The 16,395-nt window shown below is 44.4% G+C and overlaps 1 protein-coding gene across 2 annotated transcripts in view; it reads right to left on the reverse strand.

Annotated features, from left to right (window-relative positions):
- Positions 1-783: 783 nt before the first annotated feature.
- Positions 784-16,395, reverse strand: part of DENND2D (DENN domain containing 2D) — a 38,287-nt gene continuing 22,675 nt past the window's right edge. Inside the window, exons 6-12 of one of the 2 annotated variants that reach the window (XM_060277198.1) lie at positions 15,747-15,887; positions 9,054-9,202; positions 8,580-8,757; positions 7,477-7,518; positions 6,486-6,570; positions 5,202-5,441; positions 784-2,208 (exon numbers count right to left, since the gene is read on the reverse strand). In XM_060277198.1, the coding sequence (XP_060133181.1) occupies positions 2,147-2,208; positions 5,202-5,441; positions 6,486-6,570; positions 7,477-7,518; positions 8,580-8,757; positions 9,054-9,202; positions 15,747-15,887 (897 nt within the window). In that variant the 3' untranslated portion in view covers positions 784-2,146. The remainder of the gene's footprint in view (positions 2,209-5,201; positions 5,442-6,485; positions 6,571-7,476; positions 7,519-8,579; positions 8,758-9,053; positions 9,203-15,746; positions 15,888-16,395) is intronic. The other variant, XM_035122720.2, reaches the window with a different exon arrangement.

The raw sequence follows: 16,395 nt of genomic DNA on the forward strand, positions 1-16,395 counted from the left end.
TGAGAAATCTCTATGTGGGACAAGAAGCTACAGTTAGAACTGGATATGGAACAACTGATTGGTTCAAAATTGGGAAAGGAGTACGACAAGGTTGTATATTGTCTCCCTGCTTATTTAACTTATATGCAGAATTCATCATGCGAAAGGCTGGACTAGATGAATCCCAAGCCGGAATTAAGATTGCCGGAAGAAATATCAACAACCTCAGATATGCAGATGACACAACCTTGATGGCAGAAAGCGAGGAGGAATTAAAGAACCTTTTAATGAGGGTGAAAGAGGAGAGCGCAAAATATGGTCTGAAGCTCAACATCAAAAAAACCAAGATCATGGCCACCGGTCCCATCACCTCCTGGCAAATAGAAGGGGAAGAAATGGAGGCAGTGAGAGATTTTACTTTCTTGGGCTCCTTGGTCACTGCAGATGGTGACAGCAGTCACGAAATTAAAAGACGCCTGCTTCTTGGGAGAAAAGCAATGACAAACCTAGACAGCATCTTAAAAAGCAGAGACATCACCTTGCCGACAAAGGTCCGTATAGTTAAAGCTATGGTTTTCCCAGTAGTGATGTATGGAAGTGAGAGCTGGACCATAAAGAAGGCTGATCGCCGAAGAATTGATGCTTTTGAATTATGGTGCTGGAGGAGACTCTTGAGAGTCCCATGGACTGCTAGAAGATCAAACCTATCCATTCTTAAGGAAATCAGCCCTGAGTGCTCCCTGGAAGGACAGATCGTGAAGCTGAGGCTCCAATACTTTGGCCACCTCATGAGAAGAGAAGAATCCTTGGAAAAGACCCTGATGTTGGGAAAGATTGAGGGCACTAGGAGAAGGGGACGACAGAGGACAAGATGGTTGGACAGTGTTCTCGAAGCTACGAACATGAGTTTGACCAAACTGCGGGAGGCAGTGGAAGACAGGAGTGCCTGGCGTGCTATGGTCCATGGGGTCACGAAGAGTCGGACACGACTAAACGACTAAACAACAACAACAACAACAACAACATATTATGTGTCAGGTGAAAGGGTCCCTTTAAAAAAGAAAAGGATGCTTTGAACTAGCACCTCTCTATTGTGTGGTTCAACAGGGTTGGGCTGCTTGTTCCCCTTCATAGTGTCAAAATGAGATTGCATGAAGGTTGCTTTTTAAATCCCTGTCTCACTTCCACATTTTCTATTCTTTTATTCCTTTCAAATCAGTTTGAGAATCTTCCTTTCATTCCTTTGCATGCTACTACTTGCCACCACACCCCTTGAGTATTATTATTTAGTTGCTTTACTCATAAAAATGACAAAGCAATTTACAAACACAATGGAAACACTAAAACCAATGACAATTAACACAGTCATGAAAGTCTAAACAAAAGCAAATCCATCTATACAAATACAAATCCATCTACACAGATCCTGCCCCACCCACCAAAAGAGGCCTCAAATACTTTAGAAATCCTTTAAACCAAGGGCCAAAAGCCCTAGGTAAGAAGGAAAATTCAATACGTTTTTCCCCCTTAAGAAAAATATACAGTATGTGAACAAATATGTGAGCAAGTGGAGCCATTGCTACTTGACTGAGTGTAGAAACACAACTTTACAAAAATGGAAATAAGAGCAATGAAATAAAAACAGAAATTTGATTCCAATAATAGGATGCCAGTAGAAGCAAACACTGAATGAAACCATTGATTTGGAAACCATTTAATGAGAACAGAAATGTTTCCCATGAATATATTTTTTCTCATCACTTGCTATACAATCTTTGTCATTATTAACTACCCCACATCTCCTTCATTTGACTGAATTTCTAGAGTCCTGTTTTGACCAAGATGATCACTTGGTTCATTTCAGTTTTATGCTGCTGTTTTCTTAAAGAACTGCAGTCCTACTTCCAAGCCAGGCTGTTAAATGCAGCCAAACTTTATCTACTGTATATGATAGAAAAGCTCTGTAGTGCCAGTCTTGAAAAGGAAGAGAAGATTAAAAAGTAGAGCTTGAAGTGAAGTTGGCATCTCATGGTTCACAGATGAAGGATGGGCTACATTGAGAACCAGCATATCCAATAACATTCTTCCTTCTAGGAAGTTATCTTGGTCCAATTACTTTAGGCACAGGCCTGTCCATCTGCTGGTGAGCAATCCTGAGAGCCCATATTCAGGAGAGTCTCCTTTGCTTCTTTTGTTCTTCATATTCATTTAATCTCTTCTGAAAATATCCTGGGAATAAGAAACAAAATGCACCAATCACTACATATGGATTTCCCCACGTAAAGGATCTTGTCATCTGCTTCCACATTGCAGTAAAGCTGCCTTATACAGAGTTAGGCCACTGATCCATCTAAATGCTGTCTACACTGTCAGGCAGCAGTTCTGTCTGGGGGTGAGGAACAGTGAATCAGTGGGGCAGTAAACCCCAAGAACAAGGGCGTTGGGGTACTAGGACCCAGAAACCTACATGTTCAGGGAAATCTGGGTAAATGAGCTCCACAACAGGTGTGCAGCAATCATTTATTTGTTGCAGGGGATCCAGCTGTCAGAAGAACACTGGTGGCATAGCTGCCAAGTTCCGCATTGAAAAATAAGGGATCAGCAGACTCACCCAGCGGTGCGGCACCGGAAGTAATTTCTGCACATGTCTGGACATGCACAGAAGTGACTTATGGTGCTGGCTCTGCCAGGGCCGTCTTAAGCCTATCTGGCGCCGTGGTGCAAAGATCCCTCCGGCGGCCCCCCCCCCCGTTTCCCAAAGTTGCTGACCTTTTTAAAGGGCCAAAGTAAGCCAAAGTAAGTTGTACGTCGCTTTCTCCCCTGCTCCATTTTATCCTCACATCACCCCTGTGAGGTAGGTCAGGCTGAGAGGGAGTGATTGGCCCAATAAGCTTAAGTCACCCAATAAGCTTCAGGGCTGAGTGGGGATTTGAACCCTGGTCTCACAGGTCCACACTCTAACATCACCCTGGCACCTCTCACTAGGATTTGGGGGTACGGGTGGGAGGCAAGGGGTGGGCAGTGAGGGGGGTGAGCCCATGCATTCCCACTATTCCTTTGAAGACAACTACAGCACGGGATTGCACTGGCTTTGAGTGCTGCATTGGAGTAGGGTGGGTGGGTGGGTGAAGAGGGACACAACTTTTAGGAAATGCAGCGCTTAAACAAAGGCAATGGAAGAATTTGACCCACTATGAAAGCCCTTTTTCTAGGTACTATTTCAACATTACTGTCTCAGTTGCTATCTGAGCCATCTTAAAGAGCCTGTATAATGTAAACTGGTTGCAAGAAACACTTGAAAAACCCCAACTTCTATGGACCTGTGATTATAGCATTACAGCACCATAAGAACCACTCCTACACACAAGCCCTGCATATCAAGGCCCCTAACGGTACTATATCTTTTGCTGAGGAAAACTATGACATCGAAAGGATTGTAAGTGGTGGGAAATAGCCCTTCTGTGTGGCATACAAACACAGATACACATTTCTGGGGAGGTATTGCAGCGAAATAGTGCTGCTTAAACTTTGTTGCAGAGTAGACTATATTCTCATTTGCTTTTTCTTTAAGACACAGGAAGTTGCCTTATACCAAGTCAGACCTCTGCTTCGTTTAGCTCAGTATTGTCTACACTGACTGTAGCTCTCCAGATTTCAAGAAGAGAAGGATTCCCAGAATCAAAGAATTGTAAAAGTTGGAAGGGACCCTTGGGATCCTCCAGTCCAACCCCTGCAATGCAGGAATATGCACCCTCTGGGGGGAGAGAGAGGAGACTCACCAGATCCCAGGAGGGGACAGCAATGCAGCCCTTGCAGGAGAGACACCAAAGCAACACCCCCGTCCTTGCAAGAAAGGACTGGGGAGGGAGGGGCCTTGGCTCTGGAGGACCTGGCCCCCTCTTGCTTCCTGTCCTTTCTAGGAAGGCAGCTCAGTTTCCTTTAACCCTTGCATAGCCGAGTCCACCCAGCTCAGCCCTCTCTCGTTTTTTTTTATAGTTAGGGTGGCTACTGCAATGCCCAGATATCCTTTTGGGGGTGTGGCTCTTGGCTGCATCCTTGAAAGGGTCGTTTCTCCCCCCCCCCTGATTTGGCAAGCAGAGAAAAGAAGAGGAAGGCACAAAAAAGAGCCAAGTTCCTCTACCCGCCCTTGCAAATCCACGTGGGCCATTTTAAGCACCTTTAAAGCAGCTTTCTCCCTTCTAGATCACAGCAAATAAATCATCTCCGGAATAATTTTACAGAACTATCCCTGTGCATGCTCCACTACAGTGGACGGTGGGTCAATCAGTTGCGGGGGGGGGGGAGGGAAGGGGGGAGGAGAGGAGAGAAAGGAAAAGAAAACAGGCGGGGAACGGATTTCCCACCACGTTTCCAACCCATCCTAAACGATGCCTCCAAAAACAGCTGCAATATTCTCCCCCCACCCCCGCCTCAAATGCAACTCACCAGCGAGCCCTGCCAGACATCCTGCCTTTTCCCCTCTGCGTTCAAATCATGCGATGGCCAAAATAATAATAAAATGAACTTCCAAAAGAACAGAAAAGGCTACCAGAACTTGGAGGGGGGGTGGGGGACGGATGCCACTCAAGGACCCCCTCTGAATAGCGTGCACAAGCCAGGCTGCTGCTGCTACTGCTGCAAGTGCAGCTCCGTGGCTCGTGCCCGCCCGGGACTCTGAAAAACACTTTCCTATCTCGCATCAACTCCGCCCACACAGGGTATTCTTGGGAGGGAAAAAGAGGAGGCGGAGGAAGAAGAGGTGGGGAGAGAGAGAGAAACAAGTGGCGAGCTGGCAAATTGCAGCTTTGTATACAGTACTTATGTCTGTCTGGGCACCGAAAATCGCCAGCAGGGAGGGAGAGGAGCTGCTTCCCCTCGGAAATACGGTAAATTACGGGAATTTTTTACAATCCAGGGTCACAGCGGGAAATGGATTTAAATCCGGGGGTTTCCCACCAAAAACGGGAGACTTGGCAGCTATGACTGGTGGGCATAATATTCATTTTTGCAGCATTCAAACTTCGATGATTTCTCAGGGGGAAATGCACACACACACCCCGCCCCCGCTGCAACTAGCTCTCAACTGTGATAAGTAATTATGTATGGATTGTGGTTGTGAGAAAGACTCCAATTTATTCAGCCTGAAATGCGAGTCCTAATATCCAAACTATATTTATAAGGGCTGTTTAAAGGAAGAATGGTTTCACTTATACCAGTTTTACCTTCAACACTCCTCTTGTTCCTTTCTGCTTCTTGAATAAATAAGGAGAACATCTGCGTCTTCACAAACTTTTTCAGGAACTTGCGATTGGTCTTGGAGGTGAGGGCCTTGCAGAACGACCTCTCCTGGAAGCTGCCCTGACCATTCTTGCCCCATTTGATGTGTGCCGGATAGTGGCCAATTGTTTTGACGAAAAACTGCACAAAGGCGTCTGAAACACGCGTGTTGAGTTCCTCAGATGCTTGGGGGCAGGGAGAGAAAATGAGATAATGTACAGTTCAGGCCTAGAACAAATGTCGCTCCTTTCCCAAGCCTCAGGATACAGGACTGTGTTCCCTCCGTGTGTGTGTGTGTGCGTGTGTGCCTTTCTGCAAAGCACCAGACGGCCTTTTTGTCAGCCTGCCTCTCTTTCTGTCTCTCTTGTGTGTTTTCTTGCATTGAGAGAGTCAGCCAATATTTACCATGGATGCACACAAATGGTTCAATATGTACCCATTTATTATTGATTGCACTTATAGACCCCTTAACCATCAGCATTTCTAAGAGGTGTACATAAAAATAAACCATGCAGAGAAGCCCTGTTTCCGGTGGTTACAAGCTATATATCTGACCCATGGGGAACAGCAACACAGACTCCCCAAAAGATCTCAGTGACTGGGCAGGGATATAAGGAATCAGGCGGCCCTTAAGATATCCCGGACTCAAGCTGTTAAGGGCCTTGCAGATTAATAGAAGAAGCTTGAACCTAGTCTGGTGACATACACAAATACGCAGACCCCAGGGAACAGACATTACTCATCCTTGCTGAGTTTTCCAGGATTCTCAGACATTAATAATCTCTAATAGGGATTATGGAGAATTCACGTGAACATAGGTACTCTTCACTCTCACAGCCCCTTTAATCAAAGAGCTTTAAAGCTCTGCATACTCATTTTCTAAATGAGGAAATGTCTACCACAGTGGAAGCAGTATGGCGTATTAACTCATCAACTAACTGTGGCGTCCTTAAGTCATAAAACCCAATCCCCTAGCATTAAACTGCTAAGGAGCTGTTGCCATGGAAACCTAGGGCTCCAAAGGGAAGATCTACCTGCACCAATAGCTTGCATATAATCTGTAATGGCAGAAAGAGACAAGAGATGCAAAATCGTCTCCTCCGTCTTTGGAAAGAAGGATCTTCTATCTGAGCTCATCTGACCAAGGACAGCCATTTTGGAGCCCTTCCCTCATCACATTTCTCAAATAGCTCTGTTTTCCGTATATACAAAGAGAAAGGCAGGCTTACTTTGTACGTTGTTGTTCATCATGGGCAGAGACGACAGCATCTCGCTTTGTAGCTTGGCAGGCAAAATCTCTTCTTCGTCACCAACCTGCAGAATTATAAACAGGGAGGTTTTGACAATAGCCAGCCACTGAAAATCAGCAGATGTGAGGACAAGGGGCTGTCACTCAAAAACAACCCCTTTCTGGTGGCACTTTCAGCTCTGCAGGGCTATAAACACGTCTTGCCACTAGCTCCCCCAAGACACATCCTGCACAACGTACAGACAGATGTAACCATATGGATACGCAGTCTCTCATTAGCTATCAATGGGAGCCATCCCATGGTATCAGAGAGGGTACTAAGGAGAACAGAAAGATTATCTCAGAAAGAAACCAAGAAACAGGTAGCATGACTTCGCCCAGCGATAGGGTCAGCAGCAGCGGGTCAGGAGGGAGCGGTATGGAGGGAGGGCTCCAAGATGCTGCTGAGCCCTTGGAACCGACTCAGACGGCCAGTAGAGGAAGGAAGGCTCAGCAACACAGCGGAGTCACAGCAACGTCACAGCCAACAAAGGGGAGATGGGACGCAGCCCCTTCCAGCGTCTGATTTGAGGCGCATGCCCAGACGTAGGGCGAAGGGGAGGCGTTTGGGGGTCCCCAAGCTCTTATGTTGGACCAGAAACCGGAAGGCGGTATTGCCGGATTCTGAGAGCGACTGCACAATAAAACTCTTAAAGACAGAGCAGACTGGAGCGTCTTTACTCGGGAGTAGCCACAACAATCCCCTGACAGATACACACACAAATTATATCTATTTTAAAGGCGGAAAAATAAGAACTAGAGCTCCAGGCTTTACTTGATTTACTGGAGTGTTTCATCAACTGAAAATGGCAGTCAGCCTTCTTTGATACTGCTCTAAATGTTTAGTGCAGAATGGGGCCCTAGCAAAGCATAATTGCTGGGAAGTGCCCATTGAAGACCCAAGGATAATGTTGGATTTGGATCAAACTTACCAATTTTAAGAACTTTCCTTTGCACAGATCAACAAGGAGCACCTAAAAAGGCAAAATTAAAATAAGATCCAGCTTTATTTTCCCGGAACTACTTTAGGAATGAGCAAACTATCCAGAGAATGTTCAAAATTGGAGAGATGGAAGAATGCAGGGGAATCAGAAGGCAGTGGCTTCAACCAAGTTGTGCCAAAACACCCACTGACATTGTGGGTTCTGATGTCCAGTAATCATGGGATTTTTTAATTTTTTATTTATTTGCATTTATTAGTGACTTTATACAAAAGTAAAAGTCCCAAAGCAAATTGACAAGATATAAATACAACAAATAAAATCAATTTAAAACCAGAAAAGTGTGAAACCATGAACAATAGAAAATATATGAAACAGACATTCATTAAAATATTATAGGTCCTACCCAACCCATGAAAATATGAAAAACACTGTAAAAGGCAAATTAATTATCGAAAGCTTGAGCACACAAAAAAGTCTCAGCCTGGCACCTAAAGACTGACAAAGACGGTGTCAGGCACATCTTCCCAAGTAGAGTGTCCCAGCGATTGCACTGGGGGGCACCACTGAAAAGGCCCATTCTTGTGTGGCCACACTCTGTACCTACTACTGGCGGGGCACATGGGGAAAGGCATCTGATGAAGACCAGAGTATCCGGGCTAATTCATATGGAGAGAAGCAGTCCTTGAGGATTTTGTTGTTTTGAGTTTCTTTGGTTTATTTCAAGGTTTTGATGCAAGTTCCTTTGAGGGGTTTGAGTCAGGCCAAAAGGTGTAAACTGACATCATCATAAAATTAAACCAGGAGCCAAACTGAAATATTTGCACAGGGGAAAAAATAATCTAGGCATATTGTAGTTGGACGGAAAAACCAACACTGATTTTATGAGAGCCAAATGACCATGCCAAGCCTTTAAGATGACATGAAACTGGATATGAAGGTGGAAGTGATGAAGAATAGCAGCCTTGCCAGCAGGAGGACATAGGGGGACACCACGAATGCCCATCTTGGGTGCTGCGATAGCCCCAAACACACAGTCATGTTTTGCTCTCTTGCCATTCAATGCCACTTTCCCCTCACTCAAGAGACAGTACCTCTTCCATGGGTTGCTCCTGAACCTCGTCTAGGTAGCGCTTCTGGATCCCAACCATGAAGGGTGTGGGGCAGCAGACAGTGCTGAGAAGCTGCTCTGGAACCACCGGGATGTACGTATGGGCCCAGGTGAAGGGGTAAAGGAGAGCTGCAGCTGCATGGATGCACTTGGAAAGGGAACTGAAAAGGGAGTCATAATGCTGATGAGATGGTTACTGAGAAACACTCAAAAAAGTTAGGTGAGCACCAGGCCCACAAATACCCTTATTTCATTACTTTCATTTAGCGCCAGTAGAGAGGGCCAAACAAAGTGGCTAGATGGGCCACACCAAGTCATTATCCACCCCAATCTACGCCAAGAAATTCTGACTTATCACTACACTTCCTGACAGTACAAGCATCAAAGTCATCCCATTGATTTCAGTGGAGCTGAAGCGCAATTAGTTTTCGGCCTAGACTGAAGCCAAGGTATTCACCTGAGTTCTTCGGCCAGGAATACTATCCGTCGTTCCAGCACTGCAGAGGCAAATATCTGGAGTATCTTCTCGGGACTGAGGCACTGAAAGAGGGCCTGAAATTCCACATGTTCCAAGTGAGAGTCCAGAGGCCGTGTTAGCTCAATATGCTGTGAGGAAGAAACCGAGACATGGCAGGATGACTATGTTCAGGAGTTGATATATTTTGTATCATAGGCTTAACAAAAAACACTCCCCGTTTCCCCCGCCCACTATCTCCAGCTACTCAATGAAAAGGAATCATTATGACCGACTAAAATTACTGCCCGAGAATTCAACCTAAATGCCCTTTTTTGAATGTAACACTAAGCTATGATTTTGTATCATGTGCACAAGCAGCAGAAAGCCTTGGGTTCGAGTTCTACGTTACATCTGAACTCGGGAGAACTAAGGCTTGTTCAAATAGACCAAGATCATCAAACTGTGAGAGAATCCAATTACAGTAGATTAAATGTTTCTTATCTCCTTGTAGCTACACCAGGGAAGAGAGAGAAGGAACAGCACTTGAGCTCCAGGCTTGCTGCTGCTTGTAACCTCCTGTTTTAGACAAGAGTTTCATATACAGTGGTGCCTCGCTAGACGAATTTAATTCGTTCCACGGGTCTTTTCTTATAACGAAAAATTCGTCTAGCGAATCTCATAGGAATGCATTGATTTTTTTCCGATTTTTTTTTTTGCCCATAGGAACGCATTGATTGAATTTCAGTGCATTCCTATGGGAAACCGCGATTCGCTAGATGAATTTTTCGTAAAACGAATTCGTCTAGCGAGGCAACCTCCGCTCGAAAAATCCTTTCGTTAAGCGGAAATTTCATTAAGCAGGGCATTCGTTAAGCAAGGCACCACTGTATTTTATTTACTTCCATATTATAATGCTAATTTTCGCCTGCAGAGGGCAGTGCGCAAACATTCCTGCTATACCAGTGGCACCACAAGACTCGCATGTCTGAAAATCCACACGCTGAGACAGTCAACAAGCCAGGGCCATATGCACACACCTTACACCTGCCAGGATACATTTAATAGGTAAAACAAGCAAGCTGTGCACACAGGGTGGGCCTCAACCACTTGCAGTTTTGTGAGGCAGAGCACAGGCTTAAAAGAGCATCTCCCGAGTGGAATGGAGCTGGTGTGAATGGAGTAGGCTGGGCTAACACCTCTTCCACTCCCTCTGCTTGCCATGAAGGATGGTGGAGAAATGTGATCCAGTTTGCATTTCAAACTGAATTTGCCAAATTTGCGCTTTCTGAAGCAAAATGCGCACAGAAGCACAGCTGTCGTTCAAAATTTGAACGTACCTGAATTTAAAGGTGCAGTGATCCCAAGAATGCACATATTGTTGGGAAAATGTGCGTAAAAATGAACATCTTTGTGAAAATATCATACAATAATGCACTATATTTGGGGAAATTACTTTCAAAAATGTGTACATTATTCAAAACTGTGCGTGTGTATGTATGTGTGTGTGTGTGTGTTTATTAGGAGAAATTAAATTTAAAAAGTGACTAATTTTCACAAGAATTTAAATAATAATAATAACAACAACAACAACAATTGCAATTTGCTGCAGAAATGTGGAGAACTGAATTTCAGATCGGAAAAATGAGAAACTGAGAACCCAAACTGACATATCCTTCCACAGACTACTTGCTATTCAGCAACATCAGTCAATGTCTAGAGCAGGCATCCCCAAACTGCGGCCCTCCAGATGTTTTGGCCTACAACTCCCATGATCCCTAGCTAACAGGACCAGTGGTTGGGGAAGATGGGAACTGTAGTCCAAAACATCTGGAGGGCCAAAATTTGGGGATGCCTGGTCTAGAGGCAGCCCGTCTGCCATCATCACTGACTGGAGAGCAGAGAGACAGCCAGGAAGCAGGGAGGACTTTGCCACCTCTGGCTGCAATCACATGCACACTTACTGTTGAGTATGTCCCATTAAAACCAGTGGAATGCACATCTATTTCCTCCTCTTAAGTCTGTCATAATCCTGTCATAATTATACCCATAATCCTTTATTTCAAAAGGCAACAGTGGTGCAACAGCTTCCGTAACCTTTGGACTTTCCATACTGCAAGTGACTCACTACAGCCAAGGCAAGGAAGCAAATGCTTGTTTCCAGGCAGAACTAACTATACTTGTTTATTTTGCAAGCTTAGGGTGGAATTCACTGCAGTCCTAACGAGATCATTTCATGGGCACAGTCATTTCTGCTTGCCTGATGCAACATTCCCTTCTCTCCTCTCCTGCACTGTTCTGGGGGTTCCCTTGACCCTCCAGAACAGATCTGGGGGATATGGAAGGGTGGGAGTGCAGAGGCAAGGCAAGGCAAGGCAGGGCAAAGTTCTGCCGTGCTACTGACAGTCCTTGTGCTGGCTTCAGCTAGCAGGACTGGGTAGTTAAAACCCAGATCTTAATTTCAGCTGCCCACTAAAAACATACAAAAGAGTATGGCCTGCTCAAAGGTGGCAGAAATGTGGAATAAGGTATTCTCTGAGACCTCTTTGATAACTAAACTAACTATTAAGCCATCATTCCACCTGATACTTTTGAACCTGTATATGGAAACAGAAAAGCAAGTCTCTTCAGTCTTAATAATTTGGATTGCTGGTACTTTAAGGTTTGGCAAATTGCCCTCCTTGAAAAGATATCTCATAAACTACAAGCATCTAAAGCTGGAATGAGCTTTTTTGTTTGTTACATGGCATGGTTTTATTTCTTAAACGAATACTGAGGTACATGTGCGACGATTGTCCCACCGCTGCCACCAATTAAATGCGACGAACCCAGGACGTTGTCACCAATTAATACGACAATCCCAGCGTTGTCACTAAAACTTCAGATGATCCCACCTAATATGTGCGGATCCCACCAATGCGATGTGCCTCCCTTTCTATACCACTAGCAGAGTGTTGAAGGAAATTGGTTATTTCACAAACAACCCACCTATCTTTCTTCCTCCCTAATAAACTGCCTGTTTATGTTTGGGGTCTGCTAGTAATCGAAGTGCAGTTCCAGTTCTCCCAATAACGTGGCTCAGTATCCCTTTTTAACTCCCGGCAAGTGTATCATGAACCACCTTGTGCTCACAGTCAGGATTCCCTTTTCCCTAAGGTTCACCTCCGCAGCCTGTTGCTACTTTGTGGCACCTTCTTCCTGGCACTTGTCTTCCCTGGGCTTGATCTTGAGGTTTTAAACTATTTTCCTGCTCCTCAGGTTTAGTCTAACCTCCTCACTACAGTCACCACCCTCTTGAGTTAGGATACTTCACTGGAATAACAAGGCACATCCGTTTTTAACGTAACATTTAAGAAAGCTTTATTAAACTAGAGGACATGTAAAAATGCGTAATGGTTTCATGCGTATAAGCTCTTAGATCATGTTCTTAGTTACAGATAACGTTGGCTGAATAATATAGTTCTAATAAACTTCTCCAAAAACACTCTAATATCTACTCCTACTACTACCCACACGCTCCCGCTCCCCAAACCCCTCTCAACTCTATCAACTCTAACCACTCTATCAACTGAAATAACTGCTCCCCATTCCTTTTAAACTCATGGCAGTTCCGCCCCTCAGGAATGGAATGTGTCACTCAACAAGGAGGTTGGGTTTAACACTTTCCACTCTGGGGTTTCTGTCGCAAGCCAGCCCAGTCCGTTACAACATGGTTGTTCGCTGCCATCAGCATGTGCAAACATATGGCTCATCTAAGATGTTATAGAAGCTTTATTCTCAACAATGATGGAATCCACAGGTGGAGAATATTTTTCCATATCTTTATGGAGAAGGGAATTTTTTTGCAGGAGTTAATACTTTATTACCCCTTTGAGGCCATGTTGTATCTTTGTACTTTTGTCCTTTCAGGCTGTGATGCTTTATGGGTTATAATACGTTATATTCTTTTTATTTCTTTTGCTCCTTTTTTGGGCTAACAAATCAATAAATGATTATTTTGTTTTAAACCATAGTAATCCCAGCCAAAGCTGCCTATAACTCTATTGGGCCAGAAAAAAGCCACATGGAATTAGAACAGCTTTTTGACCATTTGCACAGAGAAGACAAATCTGTGTGGTAGGTCCAAAAGCACATACTATATACACCACACAGGACTTGCTGCAGGTTTACCTGCCCTTCCATTGCCACTCTGTTTCCTTCTGACAGTTCATTGTGCAGCAGGCAGCTGTTCTGCCTCTCCTGCCAGAAGCAGTAGACCTCTGAATACCAATTGCTATGAGCCGCAGGTATGGAGAGCGCTGTTGTGCTCAGCCCCTGCTTGTGGCTTTCCCACGGGCGTCTGTTAGGCATTATGAGAACAGGAGGTTAGAGTAGATGGGCCGTTCCCCACTTCTCATGCTTTAAATTATCTGGTTTTAAATTTTATTTTCAAAGCACAATGGAGTTTATTCAAGTTGTTCCCGCTTTCTCATTTTTTTAAAAAAAGCAGAATCATTCTTTAAAACATTTCGCAACTATTCCCGTAATGGGGTGAGAAAATGTAGTTTAGTGACAATAATGTCATTCCAGCCACTCCACATTGCCCTAGGGTCAGCTTCCACCACAAAGATGAGAAACTGGCTCTTCCCTGAGCAAAGTCTGCAATGCAAACACAAGGAACTGGTTTCCTGAGCAAAATCCTGCAGAGGAGGTTTATACATGTGCACAAAAGGCAGCAAGGGCACTTCCACAAGGGTGTGACTGCTGAAATAATCTGTTTTCTGTGCGCAGTTTCTCCTTCTCTGTAAAAGCCGAGTTCAAAAGTGTCTGGTGGAAACATACTGCTATGCCCATTTAAGGATAATGAAAAGACGTGGATGCTTTTGAGGAAAATGCAGGCAGCACCCACTATCTAACTTTTCCAGCTGCCTTAAACATTGAGCAAGCCAGGAAATCATACCAGAATTTCACTCTCTGGCAGCTGAAAGAAACAAACTTTTGACATCATAACAGGAAGTCAAAACTCACTAGCACAGAGCACAGAAAGGCAAGTCATGCTTTGTGGCCGAGGACCTAACTAATATTTCTAAGTAAGAGGGCCTCTCCCTAGGGAAGAAACTTGCTATGGGCTAGAAGAGATGCCAGACACATCAGAGGGCAGGTCTCTTACACCTTTCATGGCTGCATCAAAGAGGGAATTTGGGTAGGTGCTGTTGTCATGTCTTAGTACGGCAGGAGGGAATCTACATCTGCTCAAATCTGTGCAAATATTAAAATGTACACCAGTCCTGTCCTCCACTGTATCTGGCCACTTTTTTACAAGGTAGAAAACCACATTCCAGTCCCACTGTAGGGATTTTCCTGCACTATGTTCAGCATGCCAATATCAGTCCAAACCACTCATGCTGTTATGATCAGACAAGCAATACTAATGGGGCAGGTAGATGGAGAAGCGGTCACAGATTTTGGATTTCTAATACAGTAGTTATAAAGGACAGAGTGTTTTTGGCAGGCACGACTGTAATAAAAACTACACCTACACAAATTCCCCCTCCTATGCAACTGTTAATAGCCTAGGAGTCTTTTCTTGTCCTCCTGAATGACAGTAGTGGAGCACAATCTTTGCATACAGATTCAATCCCTCACCTGTCCAGGTGGAATGAAGGTCAGGTAGTATGTGACATGAAAGACCTCTTTCTAGGATCCTAGAGCAGCAGTGGGAAATCTGTGGCCCTTCCCATCATCCCAGATTATTGCCCATGCTGGAGGCAGCTGATGGGAATTAGAGCTCAACAACATCAGGAGGGGCACAAGTTCCCTATCCCAGTCCTAGAGAACCACTTTCAGTCAGAACAAACAACAGTCAAATAGCCTGACCTAGTATAGGGTACCTTCCAAAGTTCCTGACTGTGGGAACCTAAGCCTCTCAAAGCACATGCTGGACAATTCATGTGTCTAATCTTTCCATGCTAATTGAGTTCTCTTCCCCTGCAGTGGAGAAATCATCAGTTTTGTTAGTCATACCACTTTCTGAAGTGAAAAATTGTGGTTTGTGTCCATGACCAACAACCCATGTGGTCCATGTATCAAGATGATAAAATTCAGGCAGACACATATAAACAAAAGTTAGTCACATAAAGGCTCACTTCAAATGTAGTGCAGATGTATGTTTTGTGATGCTAACCATAGTTAAGTGAGCAACCCATTTTAGTTTCAGATGTACAACAGGCAAACCATGGTTTAGAGCTTCTTGACCAGTCCTTTCCATCTCTCCACAGTTCCTTTTCCTAAATACTGCACAATGGAGGTGGCAGTGAATTTAGGGAAAGGAATTGTGGATAGATGGAAAGGACTGGTCAAGAAGCTCTAAACCATGGTTTGCCTGTTGTACATCTGAAACTAAAATGGGTTGCTCACTTAACTATGGTTAGCATCCCCATATGGTCAGCATCTTCAGGAGGAAGCATGGCCCTCACAGTGGTTTGTCAATGCTCTGTGAATTGTGATGCAATGCGAAACCATACTTAGCTCAAACTGCAACTTGCAGACCAGCTTCAAACCATGGCTTCAGCACCTGGTTTATCCCCAAGAACTATGTTTTTGGGGCAGGTTTGGGTTCAGATGTTAACATAAAACTCCCTGCTGAACTACCACCATTACTAACTTATTTACTAGTCATGATAGAACCAGCTGAGGTTATTATCAGCAGTTACAAACCTCTGTCCCTGAGTCGGGGATGAAGCTTTTAATGGTGACCGTTTTTCCTGGTGCTGGAAAAGGGGATTCACGTAGACCCTGCATAAAGGGGTAGATGACAGCTGCTGAGATCTGCCGCCTTTTCTCCACCTCATCCAAAATCTAATGGGGAAAAAGAAGGATATCAGTCACTTGATAGCCACTCTGAATCTGCTTGCACCCCTCCAGGGACTTTCCAAAGAAAGAGAATTCCCAGCAAGGAAGCCACATTGTGATGCACAAGACTTAATGTTGCTTCTTTCATCTTTGATATCTTGGTGCCAACTCCTCTTGTAAACTGCCTTTCCTCTAAGGGCATCTCATCCTTCCAACCACTCTGCAGGACTGGGGAGCTTGAGTGGCAGTGCTTCCCATACAGTGGTACCTCACAAGACGAATTTAATTCGTTCCGCAAGTCAATTCATTTTGCGAGAAATTTGTCTTGCGAATCGCGGTTTCCCATAGGAATACATAGAAATTTCTTTTTTTGCCCATAGGAATGTATTAATTAAATTTCAATGCATTCCTATGGGAAACCGTGATTTGCAAGACAATTTTTTCACAAAATGAATTCGTCTTGTGAGTCACCATCAGATCGCAAGACGCATTCATCTTGTGAAAAATTCATCTT

The sequence above is a fragment of the Zootoca vivipara genome, chromosome 7, assembly GCF_963506605.1.
Source record: "Zootoca vivipara chromosome 7, rZooViv1.1, whole genome shotgun sequence".
In the NCBI taxonomy this organism is placed as follows: Eukaryota; Metazoa; Chordata; class Lepidosauria; order Squamata; family Lacertidae; genus Zootoca; species Zootoca vivipara.